General features: G+C 32.9%; 2 protein-coding genes across 5 annotated transcripts; one reads left to right on the forward strand and one right to left on the reverse strand.

Annotated features, from left to right (window-relative positions):
- The first annotated feature begins 1,020 nt into the window (after window positions 1–1,020).
- Window positions 1,021–16,807, forward strand: LOC148561319 (calcium-transporting ATPase 3, endoplasmic reticulum-type-like). The gene is made up of 34 exons (XM_088489607.1): window positions 1,021–1,359; window positions 1,743–1,793; window positions 1,934–1,967; window positions 2,303–2,320; window positions 2,462–2,598; window positions 2,853–2,927; window positions 3,207–3,252; window positions 3,688–3,747; window positions 3,849–3,929; window positions 4,662–4,747; window positions 5,194–5,295; window positions 6,111–6,164; window positions 6,866–6,967; window positions 7,228–7,286; window positions 8,368–8,512; window positions 9,050–9,157; window positions 9,518–9,670; window positions 9,778–9,882; window positions 10,062–10,258; window positions 11,001–11,112; window positions 11,471–11,569; window positions 11,657–11,802; window positions 11,951–12,008; window positions 12,340–12,432; window positions 12,540–12,590; window positions 12,716–12,847; window positions 13,227–13,328; window positions 13,462–13,516; window positions 14,224–14,309; window positions 14,949–15,097; window positions 15,390–15,495; window positions 15,616–15,669; window positions 16,034–16,082; window positions 16,388–16,807. The coding sequence occupies exons 1-34, from the start codon at window positions 1,327–1,329 to the stop codon at window positions 16,453–16,455; spliced, it is 3,006 nt and encodes a 1,001-aa protein (XP_088345733.1). The 5' UTR covers window positions 1,021–1,326; the 3' UTR covers window positions 16,456–16,807.
- Window positions 16,808–17,178: 371 nt separating this feature from the next.
- On the reverse strand, window positions 17,179–23,670 carry LOC148561320 (serine carboxypeptidase-like 17). Of its 4 annotated transcripts, none has more exons than XM_088489609.1 (13): window positions 23,398–23,669; window positions 23,126–23,280; window positions 22,622–22,703; window positions 22,142–22,362; window positions 22,013–22,050; window positions 21,149–21,247; window positions 20,953–21,039; window positions 20,720–20,863; window positions 18,143–18,214; window positions 17,945–18,063; window positions 17,736–17,849; window positions 17,597–17,642; window positions 17,179–17,498 (listed from the first exon to the last, which is right to left on the reverse strand). In XM_088489609.1, the coding sequence occupies exons 1-13, from the start codon at window positions 23,574–23,576 to the stop codon at window positions 17,415–17,417; spliced, it is 1,440 nt and encodes a 479-aa protein (XP_088345735.1). In that variant the 5' UTR covers window positions 23,577–23,669; the 3' UTR covers window positions 17,179–17,414. The 4 variants fall into 4 exon arrangements, with proteins under 4 accessions (XP_088345735.1, XP_088345734.1, XP_088345736.1 ...); XM_088489608.1 differs by having other exon boundaries at window positions 23,069–23,280; XM_088489610.1 differs by having other exon boundaries at window positions 17,249–17,514; window positions 23,398–23,670.
- Between the last annotated feature and the right edge of the window lie 990 nt (window positions 23,671–24,660).

The following is a 24,660-nucleotide window of genomic DNA, read 5'->3' on the forward strand; positions in this document are numbered from 1 at the left end:
GGTGATGATAGTTAGTCCTATTATAGAAAAGAATTGTGTGGGGTTTAAAACCCCATAAATTATAAATAAAAGTGTCTCGTTTTAATACTAAAAAAATAAAAAATAAAAAATACAAGTCCTACAATACTAATTTTTGTTATTATTTAACAGTTTGTTAACAGTATTATCCCAAAATAATTTTGTTAAAGGCCAAAATGTCCATTTTTTGCTACCCACAGTATCCCTCAACTCGATAGACGGGATTCAAACCTTCGACATTTATTTAAGCGAACAAGTGAGTTGATCATTCATCAATTCAAGTTGGTTAAAATGTATTTTTTTTTTAGAGAAATCACCTCGTTTTTTGAAGAGATTTACAGGATCGGATTGGGTCATTGGGTGCTTACTCAAAAGTAGGGGGTGTAAGTTACCGAACCGAATCGAAAATTACCGCAAAATCGATCCGAAAATTACAACAACCGACTTAAAAACCAAAAAAATCGGTTTTTTTCTGACAAAATCGATCGGTTCGGTTCGGTTGGTTCGATAAAAACGGAACCAAACCAAACCGAACCGAATATATGCATACATTTCAATGTTTTAACCATTTTAACCTTTAACCTAACAACAAAAATCTTCAACTCCTAACCATTTCAATGTTTTACTCTTATTATTTCAATTTATTGACTATTTTGAACCTTTAATTATTGTGATTCATATTCTTCTCATTAGGAATTAAAAACAAAAAAAACCGACCAAACCAAACCACTGTTGATTCGGTTCGTTGTTGTAAAAACAGAAAATCGAATGGTTGTGTATATGTAAGAACCGAACATATCGGTTCGGTTAATTTTTAATCCAAAACCGAACCAAACCGAACCGATAACACCCCTACTCAAAAGTGGTGCTTTATTGAAACAAATCCCAACATTTTTGTTTTCTGAGAGTAAATAATTCCACTTGTTTGGGCTTAGAAAATCCTCAAGTCCAATTAGGAGGCTCATCCAAATACTAATGGGCCCAATACGACGTTGCTTGAACGTAACGGCTGTGTTGCTCTGTCGAATTTGGAGATTCTGGAGTTTCAGGGAAACCATCAAACCAATTCAGCTTCAGCAATCACCGTAGTATATCAGCATCAACACAGAGAAAGAGTGCACACTGAAAGTGAAACGAAAACTACCATCTTTAATTAATTAATTAATTAATTGATTAATCAATTAATTAATTGTTAGAGGTATGAAATCCACATGCTCCATTTTTCTTTCTCTTTCTGTGTGAAGCCTTCTTCAAGTAAAGTGAAGTAACGGAAAGCCTTTCTCGATCCAAATTCTTCATCCTCTTTCCATGGAGGACGCATTTGCCAGATCTATTCCCGAGGTTATTTTCTATTCCACCTTCTAACAAAAAATCTCATTGCATTATTTCTTCACCAAATCTGGAAGCAAACATTTTTTTTTTTTTATAATTGAATCTGGTAGCAAACATTTACGAAACAAATTGAATGCGAATTTTCCTTACTCGGAAGCTGAATTTAGATGTATGAATATCGATAGGGAGTAGCAATGTGATAGATGATGTTGATAAAGCTATTCTCAGCTACATTAGTATTTAGCGGCAAAGCTTCAAACATATGCATATATCTAGCATAATTCTGATTAGGTTGCACTTGGAGAAACTTAAGTTGTTTAACATTGCTTAGCAATCCCTCAATTTATAATCTTTATAAATCTTTGCGAGTTCTATCTTTTTTGGGTGGTTAGGTCCTTGATCACTTTGGAGTCGACCCAACTAAAGGTCTATCAGATACCCAGGTACTTCAATTTTCCTTTCTTTGCTATTTTTTCTTTTGTTTTTTTGTCTGATCAAGTTTAGGAGTGCCTGGATTTTCCTTTCCTTTTTCCCTTTTTCGTTTATACCCAATCAGAGTAAAGAAACAACTCTTGTTTTCCAGGTAGTTCAACATGGTCGATTGTATGGTATAAACGGTATGTCTTCTCTATGGCCATGCACCGATGAATTAATTTCTTTAGTAATTTTTTGCTTTACAGAAAAGAAATAGATATCAGAGAATTGTGGTTTTATCTTGAAACAAATTGGATGTTGGGTGCATTCTAAGCAAATGGTGGAGTTCTCATTGTGTTCATTGATGGCACATTACATAAAAAAATCATTATGGTGAACCTAGCAAGAAGAAAATTTACATGTAGCATATAGTTAACCAGCTTCATGTTAGTAGTTGATATTTTACTAATGTAGTTGTATATTAACATTTATTTCCCCTTCTCTTACTGCATGGTATCCTTTGGTAATCGGTATCCAGTGCTGCCTGAAGATAAAAGTAAGTATATGACATTGAGTTCTTGCTTTCCATTCTCACTCTAGTTCATTGTCATGTGTTGCTTTAACTATTTTGTTTAATGACATAAAATCAGTTGATTCTGGTTGTAATTAACTCACTCCTGTCAAATTTGGTATGTAGGAGCTCCGTTTTGGAAATTGGTTTTGAAGCAATTTGATGATTTGCTTGTGAAGATACTTATAGCAGCTGCAGTGATATCATTTATTCTGGCTTTAGTTAATGGAGAAACGGGCTTAATGGCATTTCTGGAGCCTTCTGTATGATATTTGATCTTAGATGTTGTATTTGCTTTTTTGTGAACAATTTATTTGGTGAAGAATCATTGTTTTAAATATTTCATGTTCTGAATTATAAACTATTTGGAAATGGAGGACTTGAGAAAGTTCCTTTTGTAGTAATGTTTCTGAGTTGGATAATGTACTAAATTTCCTATTGCTATATGATTGCTCTTACTTGAATCTGGTTTATCAAATAGGTGATATTTTCATGCATTAATTCATTACATGTTCAGGTTATTCTATTGATATTAGCTGCAAATGCAGCTGTGGGGGTGATTACGGAAACAAATGCTGAAAAAGCTCTCGAGGTAAATTTAAAGGACTAATAATGTAGACCTCCATATACAATCTTACTCATAATGATTTAGTTATGGCAATTTTAACAGGCTCTGGATGAAGCTTTCCTAAATTTGCGGCTAAAGCTTTCTTGTTTCTAATTTTTTGTTTGTTCCTAATTTAAACTTGTTATATGATGAAAATCATCTTATTTATTATGATTTTCGGGTTGGATTTTTCATATGCTAGAGAGCTGGTTGTTTCAAGTTGCTTTCACTTTCATCTTTTCCTTTCTTTTTGTGTTATCTTAGGAGCTGCGTGCCTATCAAGCTGATGTGGCAACTGTTTTGCGAAATGGTAATAAGAATCATTTATTTATTTTATTTCTTCTTGGAGTACATCTTATTCTCTTTTCCTTTACTTTGCTCAAATAAATTTTCTTTATACAAATAAATAAGTAGAGAAAGTGATATTTCTACGTCTTCATTCATCCCAGCAATCTTGTTAGAATCAAACTTGGTAATTTTAATTAAGTTTATTATTGTTGCGTGCCTTTACATTTTTCTAAACTGATCTCCATATTTTCTATCAAAATAATGTTCCTCCATGTTTAGTGGAAGAAAGAGAATAAAAAACAGAAACTTAAAATGCTAGTGAAGTGTAGTACAAATTGTTTATTTTTTGTAATATGTGATGATGACATTATTGGAAGTTATTGAATTGGTCAAAGCTCGTCTTCTTGAAGTTTAGATAGTACCAGCTTTGAAGCATGGGATAGTCTATTTCTTGCAGGTTGTTTTTCTATACTTCCAGCCACTGAACTTGTTCCTGGTGATATTGTGGAAGTTTCTGGTAAGCTGATTATGCAAATGAAATGCCTACAAACTAGCTGGTTTGTTTGCATAATCCTGTAGAGCTGAAAGCTGACACTGTTTTGGTTTGAAATTAAATAGTGGGGTGCAAAATTCCTGCTGATATGAGGATGATTGAGATGCTAAGTAGTCAAGTCCGTGTTGATCAAGCCATTCTTACAGGTATACCTGCTGTAGTATATTTTAATGTGAATGGAACTATTGAATGTTTCCTGCTACAAAAAGCTACAATTACTTCTTACATGTCTGAAAATTTTGAAAAATTATCATGTGCCAATATACCTATGGTTGACATTAGCAGGCATTTAGATAATGGTTTGGTAGTTACATATAACATAATCGATGCATTCTACTGATTCATCAGAGGAGGGCATGATAGGTGACATTTATCCTTAATATTGTGGGTAATATTGTTAGTTTATACTTGTTGGCAAATCGAGAATTTAGCTTGTCAGGTTTGACAATTTGACTACTATTGTAATCCTATTGATGAATTCCACTTCTAACATAGTAATTTGATGAAACTTTGAGATTTAGCTTTGCTAACAATAGAATGTACTCAATGTTGCTATGATTATTTGTTCATATGAACATATGTTTGACAGAAGCAGTAGAGGATACCTCTACCTGTATTGTGCAATGAGCATTACATAATTAATTTAGTCAGGCTTATATGAAATATGTGATTCTCTGTCTCTCTCCTCCCTAATATGCATATATATGTCTTGCAAGTTCTTTTACATGCTTATATGTTAAGTTGTTATGATAGTGATACATTTATGTATCAGTTTATTGCACTCACATGCACCAGTTGTATCTATAATCAAGAGGCACCTTGCCAATATAATGAGTGATCAATTTCTTTTTTTTTTTTTTTTTTTTAAATTATCACAGGTGAGAGCAGCTCGGTGGAGAAAGAGCTTAAAACAACCACAACAACAAATGCTGTATACCAAGACAAAACAAATATTTTGTTCTCGGTATGTAAGTTCAATCCTTTGTTGAACTATGTGGCTGATAAGTTTTAAGTTTGTTTCTAAAGAATAATTTTCTGGATTATATGTTCAGCCCTTTTTTTGGGTTTTTTTTCTTTTGTTGTTTTTTTGGGTGGGGGGGGGGGGGGAGCTTCCAACATGTTCAATGCTATTTTATAATTTTAATCATTCTGCTGATGTTAATTGTTAAACTATTTATTATATCAAATATATTTGTCAATGCGAATGAAAATTGTTTCAATAATTTTGCCACATAAATGTAATAATAGCAACTTCGTTGGTCCCATTTTAGCATAGCTACTTTTTTGTTTCAAAATATCCTGGTTTTGAATATTCAGTGGCCAAAAAGAAAGGCCACTATTTTTTGCAGTCTGAGATGCCTTATACCAGATGAGATTTATTAATTTTTCAACAAAAAAAAAAAAAATCAGGGAACGGTTATGGTTGCTGGTAGGGCAAGAGCTGTTGTAGTGGGAGTTGGTCCTAACACTGCCATGGGCAACATTCGTGATTCAATGATGCACACAGAGGATGTAAGTATCGCAATTGCCATATAGATGGTTTTACTATATTTGCTTCATGCCATTTTTTCTTCTAAGACCTTCAGTTAATAGTTTTTTTTCATCTTAATATGTAAACTAGCAGCTGTCTTTAATGGTCATCAAGAGTAAAATGACCGTGTTGTGTACATATCTATAATAAAAAAATTTCTCCCTCCTGCACATTTAAGTTAGGAATAAGTAGGTATTTCTATTGGACCGTGGCATTATTTACCAACTTTTTTGAAATGGAAAATGGAAACTAGAACTGTCTAGCATAATGAAAAAGGTAGAGATTCATTTCATCATTTCTCTCTTATGTAACATTGTAATGCTGACATACTTTGAGATAATATACATAACCTTCTTCTTGTTGGGATTTACTTCAGTGATAGTTGGTTCTAATGTTGTGTATGGAATTTAAAGGTAGAGATGTCTTGGGTGAGAGCCTGTACAAGTATAAAATACTGCTATAAGTTTCCCTTTTTTCTTAATTGTATTTTTGGGTGAGTAGTTAGAGTGTAGAGCTACGGAATGATAAAGTTGAATCTTTTAATTTTTCAGTTTAAATTTTATAACAATAGTGTAAGAATTGACATGATTGGAGATCGTCATGCTGCAATTGGTCATCGGTGATATTAAAGCCAAAGACCTTGTTTAATGATAAAAGGTTTCTAATATGTATGCCATGTTTGTGCATGTGTATTGTGTATTTTCCCTGATACATCGAAAGGAAAGTTTAGTAAGGACTGTTAGACATAGGTTAACAGTGTTTGTCCATTGTTCTTTCTTTGTATGATTGGTTACAGGAGGCGACACCATTGAAAAAGAAGCTGGATGAGTTTGGTACCTTTTTAGCCAAGGTGATTGCTGATTGTCTTATTTTAGATTTTGTCAAACATAAAATTTGTTCTATTAGGGCATGTTGCTGTTTTATAACAACTGTTCTGACAAGCTACTCAACCATCATTGCATTTCTATGTTCCCTGCCTGGCAAATTTAGCTGATGCCGTTCTGTCAGACATCCAATTCTGCATTTGAAAAGTTTGAACTTAGGATTTGGGACTGAGTTTGAAGTGTCTTCAATAGCAACACTTTGCTTTATTGAGATACATGTGGCTTTTAATGAGAAAGCTCATTTGAAGCCAGGCAAATAATTATTAATTATTAAATGTGTTTTACAAAAAAGTGTTAAGTTACATCTCCATATCATAGTATCATATTATACGTCATTATCCTATATTACAATATTAAACAGTATCTTGTATGATCCTAGGATTCAGATTTAGATTGGTTTATTTTATCATTATCTTTATTGTTTTGTTTTCAACAAATTATGAAATTATTCTTGAAACCTCTTGAAATGAACTCGTGGTTTATGATGAAACTTGTATTACAAACCTAGATGTTTCAACTAAAAATTATACCACGGATAATCAAATATATGAAAGTAATATTCATGTGACAAATATTTTTATTGCTTAACTGTTAACTGTAAAGGCGGGCCACTTTTCTCATTTATTTTTAAATTGTGATGGTGCTATTTCAATGTTTATGTTATCAGGTTATTGCAGGGATTTGCGTATTGGTGTGGATTGTAAATATTGGTCATTTTCGTGACCCTGCTCATGGTGGTTTCTTGCGTGGTGCTATTCATTATTTTAAGGTTTGTAATCAAATATGAGGACTCCACTTTTTTTACTTTATCTTTTTGGAGTTTCATTAGCTATACTGTTCTGTCTCAAGATTTATATACTCTTGTTTTCTGATATTCAAGTTTTGCAGTCAATCATGCTGGAGTCTTATTTTTCATGTACCATTTAATGTATTCTTCTATGCTTAATTCAACTTTTGGTCTTGTGTATAAATAACCATATTGTCTTGTTAGCATGAAAGTCTTTTAACTTCTAATCACATTCCTGCTAGATTGCAGTTGCCCTGGCAGTTGCAGCGATTCCTGAAGGGCTCCCAGCTGTTGTTACAACGTGAGTCTAGGTCTTTTCTTTATCATTTCTATTAGCAATGCTATCTTTCAGATGTTTTAATTTTTATTTCTATAGACATTTTTCATGGGATTTCTTATGAAATTTAGTAGGAGAATGCTTAATTGTTATTGTTTGTGTTGAATCTAAAAATTGTGAAGTAAATGAAGCATACTATGGTGTTTAATTGACAAAGTTAAATTAATGTCTTTTTTTGCATAGTATTCATTAGTAATTAATTTGTAAAAGAAATCTCAAATTTGCAATGAAGGAAACAATAAGGCAACATATTATTAAGATTCCTCGTATCAAGTACTGTCGTTGAGGTATTATTATTTTTGTGAGCTGAAGGTGGAGTTTGTATTCAATTCAAATTTCAACCATCATCACGGTCTTTTGATTCTTTTTTATGAAAGATGATACATTATTGACAAAGAGAGAAGGATGTGCAAAAGAAATGGATACAAAAAAAATTAGGATTTAAAAAAAAAAACAGCAGTAGTGCAAAGCTTTTCAGTCTCTCTGCAACTCTGAGAAAGATACTCTAAAAGATCAGGCAGCTTGCACCATATACTTTGAGTCATTTAACAACCACAGTTGTTTGAAACAACTCTTTATTATTGTAAAATGTCAAAGTTAGAAGGGAACTTCTCTAAGTACTTATGGCTCTTGATAGGTTTTTGTGAATTTAATTTATCTTGATAACCTGTAACCTCTTGATTTTTTTCCTGATAGTATTGAACCCCACTTGATTTTGTTTCAGTCTATATATTGGGCTAGTCTAAGTGCTATTACTAATTTTCGCATTAGTATATTTTCGTTTTATTTTCTTTGTATTACATGTTGTCAGCAAATAGAGACAAAACTAGCATGAGTATGGGCAATAACAGAAAAAAGAAAAAGAAAAGGAAAAGGCTGTTGTGTCATAGAATTCTCCTTATATATTTGCACTAGTGGAATTACTTGGTAATTGTAGGGCTATCCTTAATCTGAGATGCTATGCTTCAGATATTTTTCAATTAGAAACTAATCTGATCTAGGTTTTCCTCCCTCTTTCTTGTACTGATTACTTTTTTATTAATAGGTGTTTGGCTCTTGGAACAAAGCGTATGGCTAGGTTGAATGCCATCGTTCGGTCTTTGCCTTCTGTTGAAACCTTGGGTTGCACCACTGTAATTTGCAGCGACAAAACTGGAACACTAACTACTAATATGATGTCAGTTGCAAAGGTGAGTGTTATTTGTCATTGATCAATGAACATTATATTCATCTATTTGTTTTATGTGGATTTTTTAATTGCCACGAGTGCCATATGCCAGAGAACTTTACCGTTGTCAGGGGATCTTGTATTGACTTATTGATGGTCACGCTGCTTTATTATTTTGTTTTACATTTGTATAGAGGTCCTCTTATCCTCCATCTTATATAATCCTTCTCTTCATCTTAATAAAATTCTTCTTTTTATCAATAAAATAAATCTCACTGCCCATGATGTTTTTTTCAATTAAGAATGTTAAATATGTGGCTTCTTCCTGAAATTAATAGAGCCCTCTATTATCATTTCAAAACTAAACTCTCTTTCTTCATGTTAAAGGTATGAATATTGTGCTACTTGACTCCTCCCTTATTTCGACTGACTCTGTCATACCTTCCATGCTTTTGTAGTACTTCAACGTTTCTAAATAATATTTTTCTTTTTCCATTTTCAGTATTTTTACTGTTTTCTTTAAATTGGTTTCCTCCTCTATATGCTTTTATATTCACAGGTGTGCGTTGTTGAATCTGCACAACGTAGTCCTGCTGCTACTGAATACAGTGTCAGTGGGACAACATATGCACCTGAAGGCATAATTTTTGACAATACAGGGATGCAGGTACTATTTTTCTTTATTTGTCATGCTTTTGTGTTAATGGACAGGCAAAATTTTCAACACATTTGAAAGCTAATTAATTGACTTATACAAGGAGAGGAATGGGTCTGCTCCTCTTAAGTTGGGGAGGTTAATTTCCTTCCCTAAACAGTATTCGTCAAGGATACAGAATGCCAAATATGCTGTATTTTTTCGGTTTTTTGATGGGCATCATCCAATGCTGCATGATATTTGAACCTTTGGGTGACTAAGAAATTGAGCGCTTTCATGAATACGGATGTTTATATTCAAAACAGAAACTTATAATGGTTGGTGATCCAGCTTTTTTTATTGTTCAAATAATAGCATCTGATTATTTTGCAGATTGACTTTCCAGCTCAATTGCCGTGTCTTCTTCACATAGCAATGTGTTCTGCTCTTTGCAATGAATCAACCCTGCAGTATAATCCTGATAAGGGAAAGTATGAAAAAATTGGTGAGTCAACTGAAGTGGCACTACGTGTCTTTGCAGAAAAGGTTTGTATTTGTGATTTGTATGTTTCTTTGTCTCTCCTATTTATGTTAATCTTGTGTGTGAAGCTCCCTGTTTTGGACTCAAAGTATGCTTCTTTGCTCATCTTTAGGTTGGTCTTCCTGGTTTTAATTCTATGCCATCAGCCTTGAACATGTTGAGTAACCATGAACGAGCTTCTTATTGTAACCATTATTGGGAGGAACAATTTAGAAAGGTATGATTCAGCAAGTTTGTCACCTTTTTTTTTTTTACATTTTTCTTAATCCTTTGACATATGAGTTGAAACTATGAATATCAAATAATTGCATATTTTTACTAATTGATTTTCTTTACTTTTGGGGTTATATTGCTGTGGATATTTAGTTTCATCATTTGGACTCTGATACTTTGCAGATGGATGTGCTGGAATTTTCTCGAGATCGGAAAATGATGAGTGTGCTTTGCAGCAGAAACCAATTGAATGTTTTGTTCTCTAAAGGTGCTCCAGAAAGCATAATTGCTAGATGTACAACAATTCTGTGTAATGACGATGGCTCAATTGTGCCACTTACTGCTGATATTCGAGCAGAGCTGGCTTCAAGGTTCCATAGGTTGGTTTCTTTATTATAAATTAGCATGTGTATACGCTCTAATTTTTTCTTATCTAGCTTATTTTCTTCCCTTTTGTCCTTCATTCAGAATAGATAACACATGGAGAAAAACAGGAAAATGAAACTGAAATTTTCGAGAGCTTAGTTCTTATCAGTATTAGCACTTTAGCAGTGGAAAGGGGACAGTCGAGTGAACTATATGCTTCATACCTGATGGATACTTGTTAGGCATTAAAAAATAATATCCATGATGATTTGTCATAGTGATCCATCCTCCAACAGTTAACTGACCTTTAACTACAGTATTTTAAGTGAAAAAAATCCTGCCACTTGAAGTGATAAGATGACATTGCCGTTCATAATAGGAGAATCATTGCCTCCTTTTCTGGAGATGATGTAAAGATTAGTTTAGCTTCCATGAAAAAAGATTCAGGTTCAATTACTACTCTTGTAATTATTCCTACCAGCATTGAGAAGAAAATTAGATTACATCAATATGAGAGATTGAAGAATTAACGTCCAAAAGTAAGAATCTTTTTGTGGTTTAAAGCTTTTAGATAATTGAGGAAAGTGCATTCAGAAAAGCAGAGGAAGTGGAGCATAATGTATCTTAACTTTGCATACACTTCCTGTTCCATTTAGATGATTCAGAGAACATTCCTAGTTGTGAACTTTTTTTGGTCTTGTACACTTTTGTGAACTTCGTTTTATTTCACATTGTGAACATGATTTTGTTGGCCAGTTTTGCAGGAAAAGAAACATTGAGGTGCCTAGCTTTGGCTTTGAAATGGATGCCCTCAGGTCAACAGATGTTGTCCTTTGATGATGAGAGAGATCTTACATTTATTGGGTTGGTATGCTTTCTTTTCAATGGCAAATACAAAAGTTCAAATATTGAATTCAAGTCAAACAAATCTAGCCTTTGTTCTTAACATATACTTTTGCTTTGAATGGTTATATTCATATACTGAGACATCGAATGGGTTATATGCTTTTGAGTCTGTTTATTTTAAATTTTATGTCTTAACATATCTGATTAGTGAACACAAGTGAATGAAGCAGAGGGTCCAAAATGACCTCTTTTATATTTTGCCTTTTTCTTAATATTTTGATTTTCTTACTGTTATTTCTGCTACTAATCTTTTGTCAACTTTTTCCACCTTTTTTTTCTTCTTTTGGTTTTGTTTTGTGCGGCTCTTCTCCCCATTGTAGGTTGGGATGCTGGATCCACCAAGAGATGAAGTTAGAAATGCCATGCTTTCATGTATGACTGCTGGCATACGTGTTATAGTTGTCACTGGAGATAACAAGGTTCCTGGAGTTCTGTAAACTTCCATTTTTTTTTTGCTTTAACATTCCAGATGTCTTTCTATCTAAAATTACTTAATGCTGAATCAGTCCACCGCTGAGTCCCTTTGCCGCAAGATAGGCGCTTTTGACCATATGATAGAATTTTCCGAGCGCTCTTATACTGCTTCTGAGTTTGAAGAACTTCCACCACTGCAACAAACTCTAGCATTGCAACGCATGGCACTTTTTACCAGGTATGCCGGATTATGTGTATACTTTAAAATTTGATTTCATTAAAAAGATATGGCATTACATGAAGAGAAGTTCTTTTATCTCTTTGTTCAACATTTTTCTGCGTGAAAAACTCAATAGTTAAAAGTTGAATGTCTTTGTTTCATGTAGAGTTGAGCCTTCTCATAAAAGGATGCTGGTTGAAGCTTTGCAAAATCAGAATGAAGTGGTACAAAAATGCTTCCATTATCAAAATGTTAAACTGCAATTGCTTTGTACAAAAGGTTTTTCTTTAGGGTTGGTGCTATTTTACATCCATAGATATCTTCTATTCTAATTTTCTTGTCATATTTATGTAGCATTATGTTCTCATCTAAAGATAGTATGGTGCATTACACTTTTTCTTGTTGCTTGATATGAGGACTAAGTGCTTATCATTCTTTGACAGTTTCACTCCGGATGTTAATACTTTGTTGTATCCTTGTAATCATGGGAATAATCAGTTTTACAATATTTTAAACTTTTTCTTCCAATTTCTTGAAATTCACAATATATTTTAGGTTGCAATGACGGGTGATGGAGTCAATGATGCACCCGCACTGAAAAAGGCAGATATAGGAATTGCTATGGGTTCTGGAACAGCTGTTGCCAAGGTGTTATCTACTGTCATTACACTCTTTTGTACTCTATAATCCTCAGTAGGTTTGTGTTTTCTTCCCCCAATAATCCTTGGCTATGGGATTGTGTTGTTTTATTACAGAGTGCATCAGACATGGTGCTCGCTGATGACAACTTTGCTTCGATTGTTGCGGTAAGCTAGCTTATATCAATTCCCTAAAGTCAAGTATCCTGTCTCTCTCTTTATTTTCCTTCATACCTTTTCAATTAGAAAGCAATTTCCCTATGCAACTTTTTAACCTGATTGTTTTGAAGCAGGCTGTAGCAGAGGGTAGAGCTATATACAACAATACAAAACAGTTTATTAGATACATGATATCATCCAATATTGGTGAAGTAGTCTGTATATTTGTCGCTGCTGTGCTTGGGATACCTGATACTCTCGCTCCTGTGAGTTTACAATGCTTGTCTTTGTGTTATCTTATTGGGCCAGTTGTTTTCCAGAAGTCTTAAGGATAGAAAATTAAAAGTTCTATCATATATTTTCCATATGATATCAAATTACTGATTTTTTCTTTGATGCATATTGATACATGCTTCAATCCTGTGTAAATCCTTAATTTATGTTTCAATGATTCTTGCCCTGGGCCCTGGCTTGTAGATGTAGTTGGTAATAGTGTTTATCTCGTACAGTGTGTCTTGTCGTTTGTTTAAAGTTGATTGCAGTAGATATTTTCATTGTTTCAATGAGAAATATATCATTAATATTTGTTTCTATTTTTTCGTTGAATTAATATATCTTTTTCTTGTTTGCCTCAACTTTTACCAGGTCCAGCTGCTTTGGGTCAATTTGGTTACTGATGGACTGCCTGCAACTGCTATTGGCTTCAATAAGCAAGACTCTGATGTGATGAAGGCTAAGCCTCGAAAGGTACTCTGGCAATACTTAGTTGTGAGGCTTGTATTCGATTCGACAATTCAATAATCAAGATTTTAAATACTTGGGTATCACAATGTCTTATAATGATGGCAAGTTTTTATTTATTTTGAACTTATAATCCTAGGTGAATGAAGCAGTTGTGACAGGTTGGCTCTTCTTCCGTTATCTAGTAATTGGAGGTAAACACTTAACTCTTTACCATGACTTATTCAGTATAGACATCTTTGGTCAGTTCCTTTGTCCAATAACTTTTCTTCTTTATTAATGAAAGAAACACTTTTTAAGTTTTTGTATAGTAACTGTAACCTGGTTTATGTGTGTCTGTTTCTTTTTCTTCTCACGGGGCTTTGTGCATGCCGAGTGTTGTTTTTTTTTTTTTTGGAGGTGGAGGGGGGGGGGGGGATAAAAGAAGAATATTATTAATAGAAACATGATACAAGGTGGGAGAAAAAAGACATCCACGTTATGAGAACAAAATCAAACAAAACAACAATGGTTTGACTTAATCAAATTAAAATATTTTTCAAGTGTAATAGTGTATTCAGTCAATGGAAGATGTGTGTAAGATTTTGTCATTTTTCGTGGTTTGGGTAATTATATATATAAGTTCATTTGTTGCAACTCACAAATCATAACATGTTAATGAATGGCGTTCATGCTACACAAAAAGTGTGTATATTACATAACTTGATTTAGGTAACAGAAATTACTCTAGTTGAAAATTGTGAGCAGCAATTATGTTTCCAAATTTACATGTTAGTGAAAAAGTTGTTTTGATCATGCTTTATAAATGAATCATAACTAGCCATTTTATGCTTTAATGTTGTTCATCTCACATAATTTGTTTTGGTAGTTGTATCCTTTTAACCTCGCATGCTTGATGCAGCTTATGTTGGCCTTGCAACCGTTGCTGGTTTTATTTGGTGGTTTGTTTATGCTGATAGTGGCCCCAAACTACCATATGTTGAACTGGTAAGATATTATTTATCCTCATTTATTGTGAGTGATTTGGAGACAATGACTGAGATGCAAAGAATGTACGGTATCCAATTGAGTCCCGAGTATTCTCCCTATTAATGATATAGTGAAGATTCGGAGCAACAATAAGAAGCAAGAGTTTTCAAGTTACGACATTATATCCCTTGAAGGCGAGAGGATGGAAATTTTCTACTAGTTATTGTTTTTAACAAAAAAGAAACTTTAGGGACGTAAACAAGATATATTTTAGGGACATAATGTATAGTGTAACTATATAATAAAACTGATTTGTTTCTTTAATCAAGATTCACTAAAAATTAAAAAAGGTCTTGAAACCGCTGTATGACCAAGGAGAAGTCATTAACATACGTAATGGAATGGAGTTGAAAATCACTGTTAGACCGCCTACTAAAATGTTTATTATGAAAGCACATTATACATTGTGAACTTACAATGAATTACATAGTTGAATTCTACTGCTTCAGGCCTGGGCAACATATTTTTGTTCGTGTAGATGCGATAATCTTTAGCAGTATATATTAGGTTTGCTTTTTCTGGTAATAATTTCTTCCAATTTTCTATAAATAAATTTAATTAAGGTATTTTATAGTTTCACTTGTTTTCTTCTTACAGATGAATTTTGACACTTGCCCAACAAGGGAGACAACTTATCCATGCAGTATATTTGATGATCGACATCCATCTACTGTATCAATGACTGTGCTTGTCGTTGTTGAGATGTTCAATGCTTTAAACAACCTTAGTGAAAATCAATCTCTTTTGTGAGTAATATTTTTATCTATTTTAATTTGACTTCGTCTTGGGGGGTTGTTCTCTGCAGAATATATTAATGTCACTAACTAGTAGGGTGCATGATTGCATATATGAAATCATCATGATGATATCGGTTAAAAGATAACTTTGTCATGCAAAACAAAACCTTTCGTGGGAACCAGGGGAGGTTTTGCATGTGGAGCACAGTGGAACTTGCATGAGCTGTAGTTCAGCTTTAATTAGGAACTGAGAATAAACTTCTGTTATATTTGTAGTGTAACAATATTAATTCTGTTTCAGGGTCGTTCCTCCCTGGAGTAACATGTGGCTTGTTGCTTCTATAATCATAACTATGCTTCTTCACATACTAATTTTATATGTTCACCCGCTGTCAGTTCTTTTCTCTGTGAGTATTTTTCTATAATGGTGTACCACAATTTTTCTTGGAGTGACAACTCTGCTTAGTTGTCCTGTTTATAAGCAATCTGAATTATTAATTTATTATTATTAACAATTGTTTTGGCAGGTAACACCATTATCCTGGGATGACTGGATGGTTGTCTTTTATCTTTCAATACCTGTATGTAGTGTTTTTTCGTCTTTGTCAATAGTATTTTTGTTGACCTTTATGCACCTGTTGTTGATATCTAAGTAGATCAGTTTCCTCAGATGAACCATAATAGAGTAGATGTAATATATGTCCTGAATTTTGGAACAATGGGCTTTAAATTGAAAACTTATTATAACTAGTGATTAAATTCACTTTTTTTAAAAAAAAAACAAAAACAAAAAAATGTTCAATATATAAGTTGTGAAAATGTATGTTATTGTATACAATTGATGGGATCTTCCTTAGGCTCTGTTTTGCCTAGATTGAGAGTCCTGCTACTCATCAACGGTTTAATCTTATTTCTTTTCTTTTCTTTTCTTTTTTCATTTTCCAGGTTATAATTATTGATGAAGTATTAAAGTTCTTCTCCAGAAATCCCATTGGTAATCTTCATTCCATCATCTTAAATTTTCAGCTAAATCTATGTTGCTAAGATTCTGTGTGGGAGTAGCTTTTGCTTAAGGTGGCAAATTGTAGGATTAGTAGTCTCATTTTCATTTGAAAACTTGGAAACAAATTCAGTGGGTGAACTTTGGTGTTATCTTGGAAAAAGTTTGAGTGGGAAGTGGGTACATTTTGAAAGTGTTTTATCATGGGATACATTTCGCTTGAATCAAGTGATATATGATAACACATCTATATGGACTATTTTCCATTTTGCTGATTTGTTGATTATTCCAATGTTTAGGTTTGAGGTTCAGATTGTGGTTTAGGAGGTCCGACCTACTTCCAAAAAGAGAAGTGCGTGATAAGTAAGATGATGTGCTGTACTATTCGATCAAATCCTTCACTTGCAACGAATCAGACATCCACACAGTGGTATCCTTGGTTGGATTCAAATCATCAATCTCCATATGCAATGGCAGTCAAGGAGTTTAGGCAAGGTACCTCAATAGATATGCTGTACAATATTTGATTTCTCTGTAATATTTATATTATTATGAAAATTCCAAATGTAGTTGGATATAGGCCGTTACTCGATTTTTTTTTTTTTTTTTAATTTTCGACTGTATTTAATCAATTTTGCTAGCATAATTACCTGCCGGGCCTTGTTGAGTGCAGTGCAGCCAAAGACAGAAAATCAGATAACAAAACTCGTGTTTAATCACTTGTTCCATTGCATCTGCTAATTCTAATTACAGAAACGCTTAAACACTTCATACATCGTTATGTGTCAATTATATGGGAACTAAAGACAAAAGCCAGAGAACAACCAGCAAAAATTGTTTTCATTCATGTTCAATCACTTGTCCCACTCTCATTGTATATGCTAATTTATTTACAAAAAGCACTTAATCATTCCAAGTTAAAAATGATTTTATTTTAGATTGTCTCTAAGTGCTTGTTTGGGCGCTATTATTTTGTTAAAAAAATATCTTCTCTAAGTGATTAACATCTTTTTTGAGAAGTCGTAATTAACATCTTTTTTTAAAAGATCTTTTTTTCTTAGAAAAAATATGTTTTTTTATGTAATAAATAAAGAAAAAAGTATTTTTATATTGTTACACCCAAACATAATTAATAGATAAAAAGATCTTTACATGAGATATTCAAACATAAAATTACTTTTACTTTTTCATAAGATCTTTTAAAAAAAAATAAATCAAAAAAAGATCTTTTTTTAGAAGTTTATCCAAACAAGTTCAGATTCACTGTACAAAGTGATTATTCTTCGTAGCATAGGTACACTACCACCTTGGCTCTGCTGGGTATTCCTATAATGGCCTTTTAGATATCCACCGAATGAACATGCCTAAACATTCTTCAGGTTTGTACTCAGTAGCTGTATGTCCTCCACCCTGGTTAAAAATATTTCTCCAAAACGACAGTTAAATTGAAGTTAATTAGATAAACATTGCATGAGGCAATTTATTGCAGGAATTAAAAAGGGTCTTACTTTCACAGTTGCAAACGTCATCCGATTTGAATAAGTCCTAGTATATCTATCAAATTATGAGATTGATTTAGCTTCTGAGATAGTTATGCAAATACAACAATGGTATAACAAGTTTGGAGTTTGAGCACATATCACTTACCCTGCAACTTGACCATTGACGTACCATTGCCTCCACTCATCCACGATGGTGTAGTTTAAAGATCGAATCCACGCTTGGGTCGCCAAGAATGGAACTATCATGTCATGATCCCCACTATTATAAAAAAAAAAAAAGAATACACATTTACAATTTAATTATACACATCCAATGGTAAATGGAAGCAAAAGTAAGTAATTAATGATATCGACCTGTATATTAATGAACGATAGCCTTTACTGCTTAGATTTTCATGATATTGGACGCTGTTTCGAATATCATGCTTGTAAAGTATGTCATAGTTACAGCGCTGCCATTTTCCTATACTACCCTGAAGCAAAGAGTTAGCCATTCATGTTATATATATACATCATTTAAAGTTACCGTCGTGTATAACGAATCAATTATACCTTTCGAACGTTTAGTGCCTTGCGAACCTCTTCAAAGTTGGCCCAATAGGTACATAGTAGATATGCATGACTCTGGGATGTGGAAAATAGTAAATTTAAAGGTGAATGCTACCCAACCCCTCTAAAATAACATGTAAGTTACCCTTTATTATGTGTCACATTGTAATTGGTCCTTATTTTAACCATAGTTGGGGCGCCAACGTCATTGTCATCTACTGTCCTCTCACACAACCTCTCTTCCCAGTATAGCCAGCGCCTCTTTTTACCTTGGATCGCTTCTTACCCACATAATTAATGGTTAATTTGGTTATTAAATTTTTTTATTAAAAAAACATATCTTTATTTAATTACGTGATGGAACATATATTTATATGTAAAATATAATTAAATAATAAAGTACGAATAAAATTAAAAATTAAAAGAATAAAAATACTATAAAAAATACTTGTAAGAAAGTTAGATTTTATCATTTTAAACTTGTGTTATTAATTTTAACAATTTATTTTTTTTAAAATAATTTATGTACGATAAAAAATATATTTTTTCTGATTTTAATTATACTTTTAAGTACTCTAAATAGAGTTATTATATTATATTTTACATATGAATACATGTTCTATCGTTTAATTAAATAAAGATTTGTTTTAATAAAAAAATTTAATAACCAAACTAAACATTACTTAAGTATGTATTTCATATTTATCTCTTAAATATTTATACAATTTATTTTTTAAACTGTTATATTGGTCTCTTCTCTAATATAATACAAAAAATAAATTTTCATAAAAATAATTTGTTTAATTATTAATTAAATAATAAAGTACTAATAAATTAAAAATTAAAAAAATAAAAATACTATAAAAAATACAGTAAAAAAATTAAATTTTATCATTTTAAATTTCTGTTATTAATTTTAATAATATATTTATTTTTTAAATAATATATGTATGATAAAAAAATATGTTTATTTGTTTGGAGTACAAATTTTATTATTATATTTGTATGTTCATGATTTTAATTATACTTTTAAATACTTTGAATAGATTTATTTTATTATATTATATTTTACATATATATATATATATGTTCCATCACGTAATTAAATAAAAATATGTTTTTTTAATAAAAAAATTTAATAACCAAATTAACCATTAATTATGTGGGTAAGAAGTGATCCATGGCAAAAAGAGGCGCTGGCTATACTAAGAAGAGAGGTTGTGTGGAAGAGCAGTAGATAGTGATGACGTTGGCGCTCCAACTATGGTTAAGATAAGGACCAATTACAATGTGACACATAATAAAGGGTAACTTACATGTTATTTTAGAGGGGGTTGGGTAGCATTCATCAAATTTAAAATGATACATTTTTAGCAATAAATTTAAGGTAATTAGTTACATGAAGTTGTTATCATTTGAAGATGATATTGCAAAAATCATTAGATAGTTTGACATATATAACTGAATTACAATCTAATGATCTTTAACTATCGAGTTAAGCTCCATTTTGGTCCTGAGATTGGCGAGTTGCATTGATTTAGTCTCTGACTTCTCAATTGCTACAATTTGGTCCCTCGGATTTAAAAAAGTGCACCAATATAGTCCTTCGTGTATTTTCTATCGCAATAGCCCAACACTGTTAGTGATGTGGCTCAAACATTGCCATGCTAGACATATTAAAACGATGTTGTATGCGTTTTAGACTAAAGAAAGCACTAAATGACATTGTTTGAGGGTTTCAACAATACTAAAATATTACACTCCTCCCTTTTGATCACTTCATCTTCTCTTTCTTCACTGAACTTCAAAAAAAAAAAAATTATCCCATCCAATGGTGAAAAGAATTAAAGGTTGCTAGAGAAAAAAAATGTTTGTGGCCACCTTTTGGTTTTCGCAAAGTGTGTATCGGCGTCTGTAGAGGTTGAGAAAGGATTTAAGGTTTTTGTGTTTGCCCACAAAGGTTGAGTTATGGTTTTTTATATTGTAGTTCGGGCATCCAAAAAATGACTTATTAGGATTCGATTCCGTCATTGACCAGCAGAGAACAGGGCGACATCTGCAGCCACACCACCCTGGTACTCTTGGTGCTCTGCTTTGACTTGGACCCTAGCGGTTGAATGAATAAAACTCTGGCTACCACCTGAAATCATCATCCCATACTAGCAACTTTGCACAACAAAGAAGAAGAACAATAAAAAGAAGATTGGATAGAACGTTCTCTGTTTTATGTTATAAAAGAGAAAAAAGAAAAAGGACTAAGTCAGTGCTATTGGAATTTTTCTCTAGCTCAGCGGGCCGTTAATAATCTAACGTGGCAAGACTTGAGTCACGTCACTAACGGCGTTGAGTTCCGATACTGAAAAAATACGAGGGACTATATTGGCGTACTTTTTTGAACCTGAGAGACTAAATTGTAGCAATTGAAAAGTTATGAACTAAATCAGTACATCTCACCAATTTCAGGGACCAAAATGGAGCTTAACACTTAACTATCATTATCGTATGAAGACAATTTCACGGGAATAATTTATTTAAATGTAAACTCTTCCATTAATGAAATTTGAAGGTGTGAAAAGTTACCCGACAGCTTAAGGGTGGGACTGCAAGGATCGGAAACTTGTGGAGCTGATCAGTTAGAGTCAGAGATCTCCTCCTCCATGCCTTACGCAAGGCGAACTCGCAGTTAGGCTCCAAAATGTGGCATACATAAATTCCTGAAATAGTCTGAGGACCCACGAGTTTTCTAACCTTTATAATTTACACTCAGATGTTTCATCAAAAGCAATGATAACAATACATGGCTGCTGGCTTACCTCCTTGTATGATTCCATGTCTCTTACACAAGCTTTGTTTCCGGGGTTTACATTAATGAACTCTCCTTTACAGTTCCTATTTAGTGACTTATTTTATTGCACCAAAATAATTCGGATATGTATGTTAGCATTTTAAAACAAAAATAAGAAATATTATTAATTACACCTATTGAGAATTGATTAGTAAATGATTTACCTCGTATAATTCATCAGAAATGAGTCCCATGCCATGATTGAATGCTACTGCATAGTTATCTTCGGTAAATGTTGTAAAGGGATTCCCCAGCAGGTACCCCTGTACAAAATAACATTTCTATTCAATCTACTTGAAATTATAAGTTCATATAAAAAGACAGGTTGTTATTACCTTTTTTTTTTAAGAATAATTCTCTACATACAAGCGTTTTTTTATACAAGTCTTTACAAGTCATTTATATTAACGCGCTTCGAACTGCACGTTTTCACTACACTTTCTTCTTCTTCTTCTTGCTGCACATTCTTCTTCCTCTTCCTCTTTTTCTTCTTTACTTTCGTTTCTTGCATTCTCTTTCTCCTTCTTCATTTATGTGCTTTTCTCTCTGTGTTTTTTTTCGTTATTCTCGATTTCCATTATTTTTTGACATCAAGCTCTGAAATCGTTTTTGAAGAAGAAGAAGCAGCAGAAGATGAGGAGGAAAAAGAGAAAGATTTCTGAATTATGCATAAGGTGTAATTCAACGAATTTTGGGTGTATTTCTTAAATCCTTTGGGTGTAGTTTTGTAATCCTTTGGGTGTATTTCTATAATCGTTTGGGTGAATTCCTGTAACCGTTTGGGTGTATTTCTGAAGTTCCATTATCTTCAAATTTGGCAAGAAACTTGTTTTCATGGAGGAAGAAGAAGAAGAGTCGTTCATAATGCATGGTGAGTAGCGCGCTTTAGAAACAGGAAATGGTTGAATAACGTACGTTTATTTACTCTTGAATGTGGGAGTGTAAGGCGTGTGTTTTGTTGGACTTATAAGACTTGTAAGCCAAAAAGACTTGTATATGTAGCAGGTTTTTTTTTTAAACGCACAAACCTGGAGATTTATATGTGGCTGGACGCCACCTTCATTTCCTGCGAAAATAGAGAGATTGAACAGTCAGAAATTGGAGGGCATTAGGCCATTAGCTACCTATTATTTAAGCTTAGATCAGAGGAGTTTAACCATTTGAAATTTCTTCAACAATTGCTGGAATGGGAAGCCCAGACACTGAATCGCCCGCAATGTACACTTCATTTGATAGAAATTCCGGATGATCAACCAGCCACTTCCTAAGAAATTGATGAGCATCTTGAACTACTTTCCGGGTACTTTGGTGAACAGCACGTTCTGTTTTGGCATAAGAGAATCCAGCACCCACAGGTAAATCTACGAATATTACACTGCTTACCCGACCACCCAAACCATGCAAACATGATCAATTTTCTCAAAGCAAGATTAAACTTGTTTAATTTGACTTGGTCAACTTTAAGTTAAAACATCTATTTACTATAATACTTTTCTAATCACGTGAAGATGTCTTTATTAAAGATTATAGTTAAGATGTTGATACAATTTAGTCAAATATGTCAAATTATTTATCATTTTCTGTTGTTATCTTCACATGAAACATTTTCCTACTTCCTATAAGTATTCACCTAATACTAAACCTTTGTCCATGACTGTGGCTTCAAAACCAGATTTGGCAAGCTCCCATTGTATTCCTCGTTTATAAATGATAAAGGACCTGTAACAATACGCATATATAATATGCAAAAAATATGATTAAACCCATTATACACTACCTTTCGCTGAACATGACAAGACAAGAAATCGAAAACAAGACATAGGAGAGAAACATAAAATTTTGTGTTTTTATATTCTGTTTGGTGATAAACTAAAATAAATTATAAAAATTAAATTTTTTTTATTCAAAAAATTTAAGACAAAAAATATAGTAATAAAAAATTAAAAAAATAATAAAAAAATAAAAAATAAATTGTATCTTTTGTTAGTTTTTCCGTGTTCTTTTTGAACACAAAATATATTAATTTAATGTCTTTAAATACATTGTATCTATCCATGTCTCCTCTATCAAATACGATTTTGTACCTCTATGTCTCGTATCCTGTTCTGTAACGTAGCCTTTGGTGTTTGGTATGTACCTACCTACTTCAAAGACAAGGCCAGAAAAAGCAGAGCAACCAGGGCCACCCGTAAGCCAAAGAAGGAGAGGGTCCTCTTTGGGGTTGTTCTCTGAGTGAATGAAATAGTAGAACACTTCACCATCTTGCTCCTCTTCAGTTTCACCCACACCCACATACCTTATTGCCATAGCCATGCCATGTCAACGTAATGCATATTTTCATAGTTTGAATTCAATCATTATTGAATAATAACCATAACATGACTTAGGAATTAATGAATCATAATATACCCACCCAGTTTCAAGAACAAAAGGCAGGGGTCCTTGGAATCCAGGAAGGGATTGCACTATGGAGTGAGATGTTGAAAGCTGAAAAGAGCAAATGATCTCTAACACAAGTGCAAAGACAATTAAAACTTGAGACAAGGAGCTTCTGCCGCCACTACAACAATTACACAAACTAAGCTGTGCCATTTTGAGTTCCTATGCTAACTCTCCGGCACCACACTTCTCTATATCCATATTCCTTATCCATTCTAACTTTTTAAGGAATGTGTCTTTTTCTTCTTGGACCAACTATTTTATGGAATGTTATACATGATATTACTAACATGGTGAGGTATGGTCATATTTTTTTAATAAAATCCAAAATAATCTCTAACAATTAACTCGAAAGACAACGAGACCCTTAACAAAAAAACTCAAACTCGGTCCTTGACAATTGCTTCGAAAGGACAACGAAACTCTTATGCCAAAAATTAATTTTTTTTGGCACGTCAATTCAAAAAAAAATATCAGGAGACGGATTGTGTGTTTTTTTTTTTGGGGCCTCGTTGTCCTTTCGAGGTAATTGTCAGGGACCGGGTGGGGTATTCACTCTATTTTTTTTTCCACGGTATCCTCCAGCCCAACAGGTCAAAGATTAATCCGACGCAGCACTGAATTCTATTTAAAAATTTGTCGTTGATCAATAAATTACCAATGAGATATGGTCATATGGTGAGATATAGTCACCATTTTTCTTCTAATGAGTCTTGTCCATTTCCTCTGGACTTTAATTGTTTCTGTCCAATTTCTATGTAAGTATAAATTTTTGGCAACCCACTAGCATTTCAAACTAATTACAAATTATTTTTTCACAAATGATCTGGTATGACCTATTTTTGAACTATTACTAATAAATATTTATTATTTAAAAATTTATAAACAAAAAGACAAAATATAAATCCATATGACACTATTAAATATGTGGGATAAGTACTTTTTTCGTCCCCAAAATTTTGGGTCAAAATCAAAATCGTCTCCGACCTTCTTTTTTTTATTAAAATCATTCTCAAAGTTAAAAAACGTTATAAAATTGTCCTTTTCTACTTCAATTTTTTTTTTACTAAATTACCCTTCATTATTAAAAAATTATAAAATAAAATAAATATAAAATAAATAAATAAAAAAGAAGAAAAGGGGGTGGGAACTGGGGAGAGAAAGGAAGGGGGGAAGCCGCGAGAAAAAGGGGGGGAGGAAAGGGGAGAGAAGGGGGACCGCCGCCTTGCCCTGCTGC

Source organism: Arachis ipaensis, chromosome B6, assembly GCF_059453495.1.
Source record: "Arachis ipaensis isolate K30076 ecotype BB chromosome B6, ASM5945349v1, whole genome shotgun sequence".
NCBI classification, from domain to species: domain Eukaryota; kingdom Viridiplantae; phylum Streptophyta; class Magnoliopsida; order Fabales; family Fabaceae; genus Arachis; species Arachis ipaensis.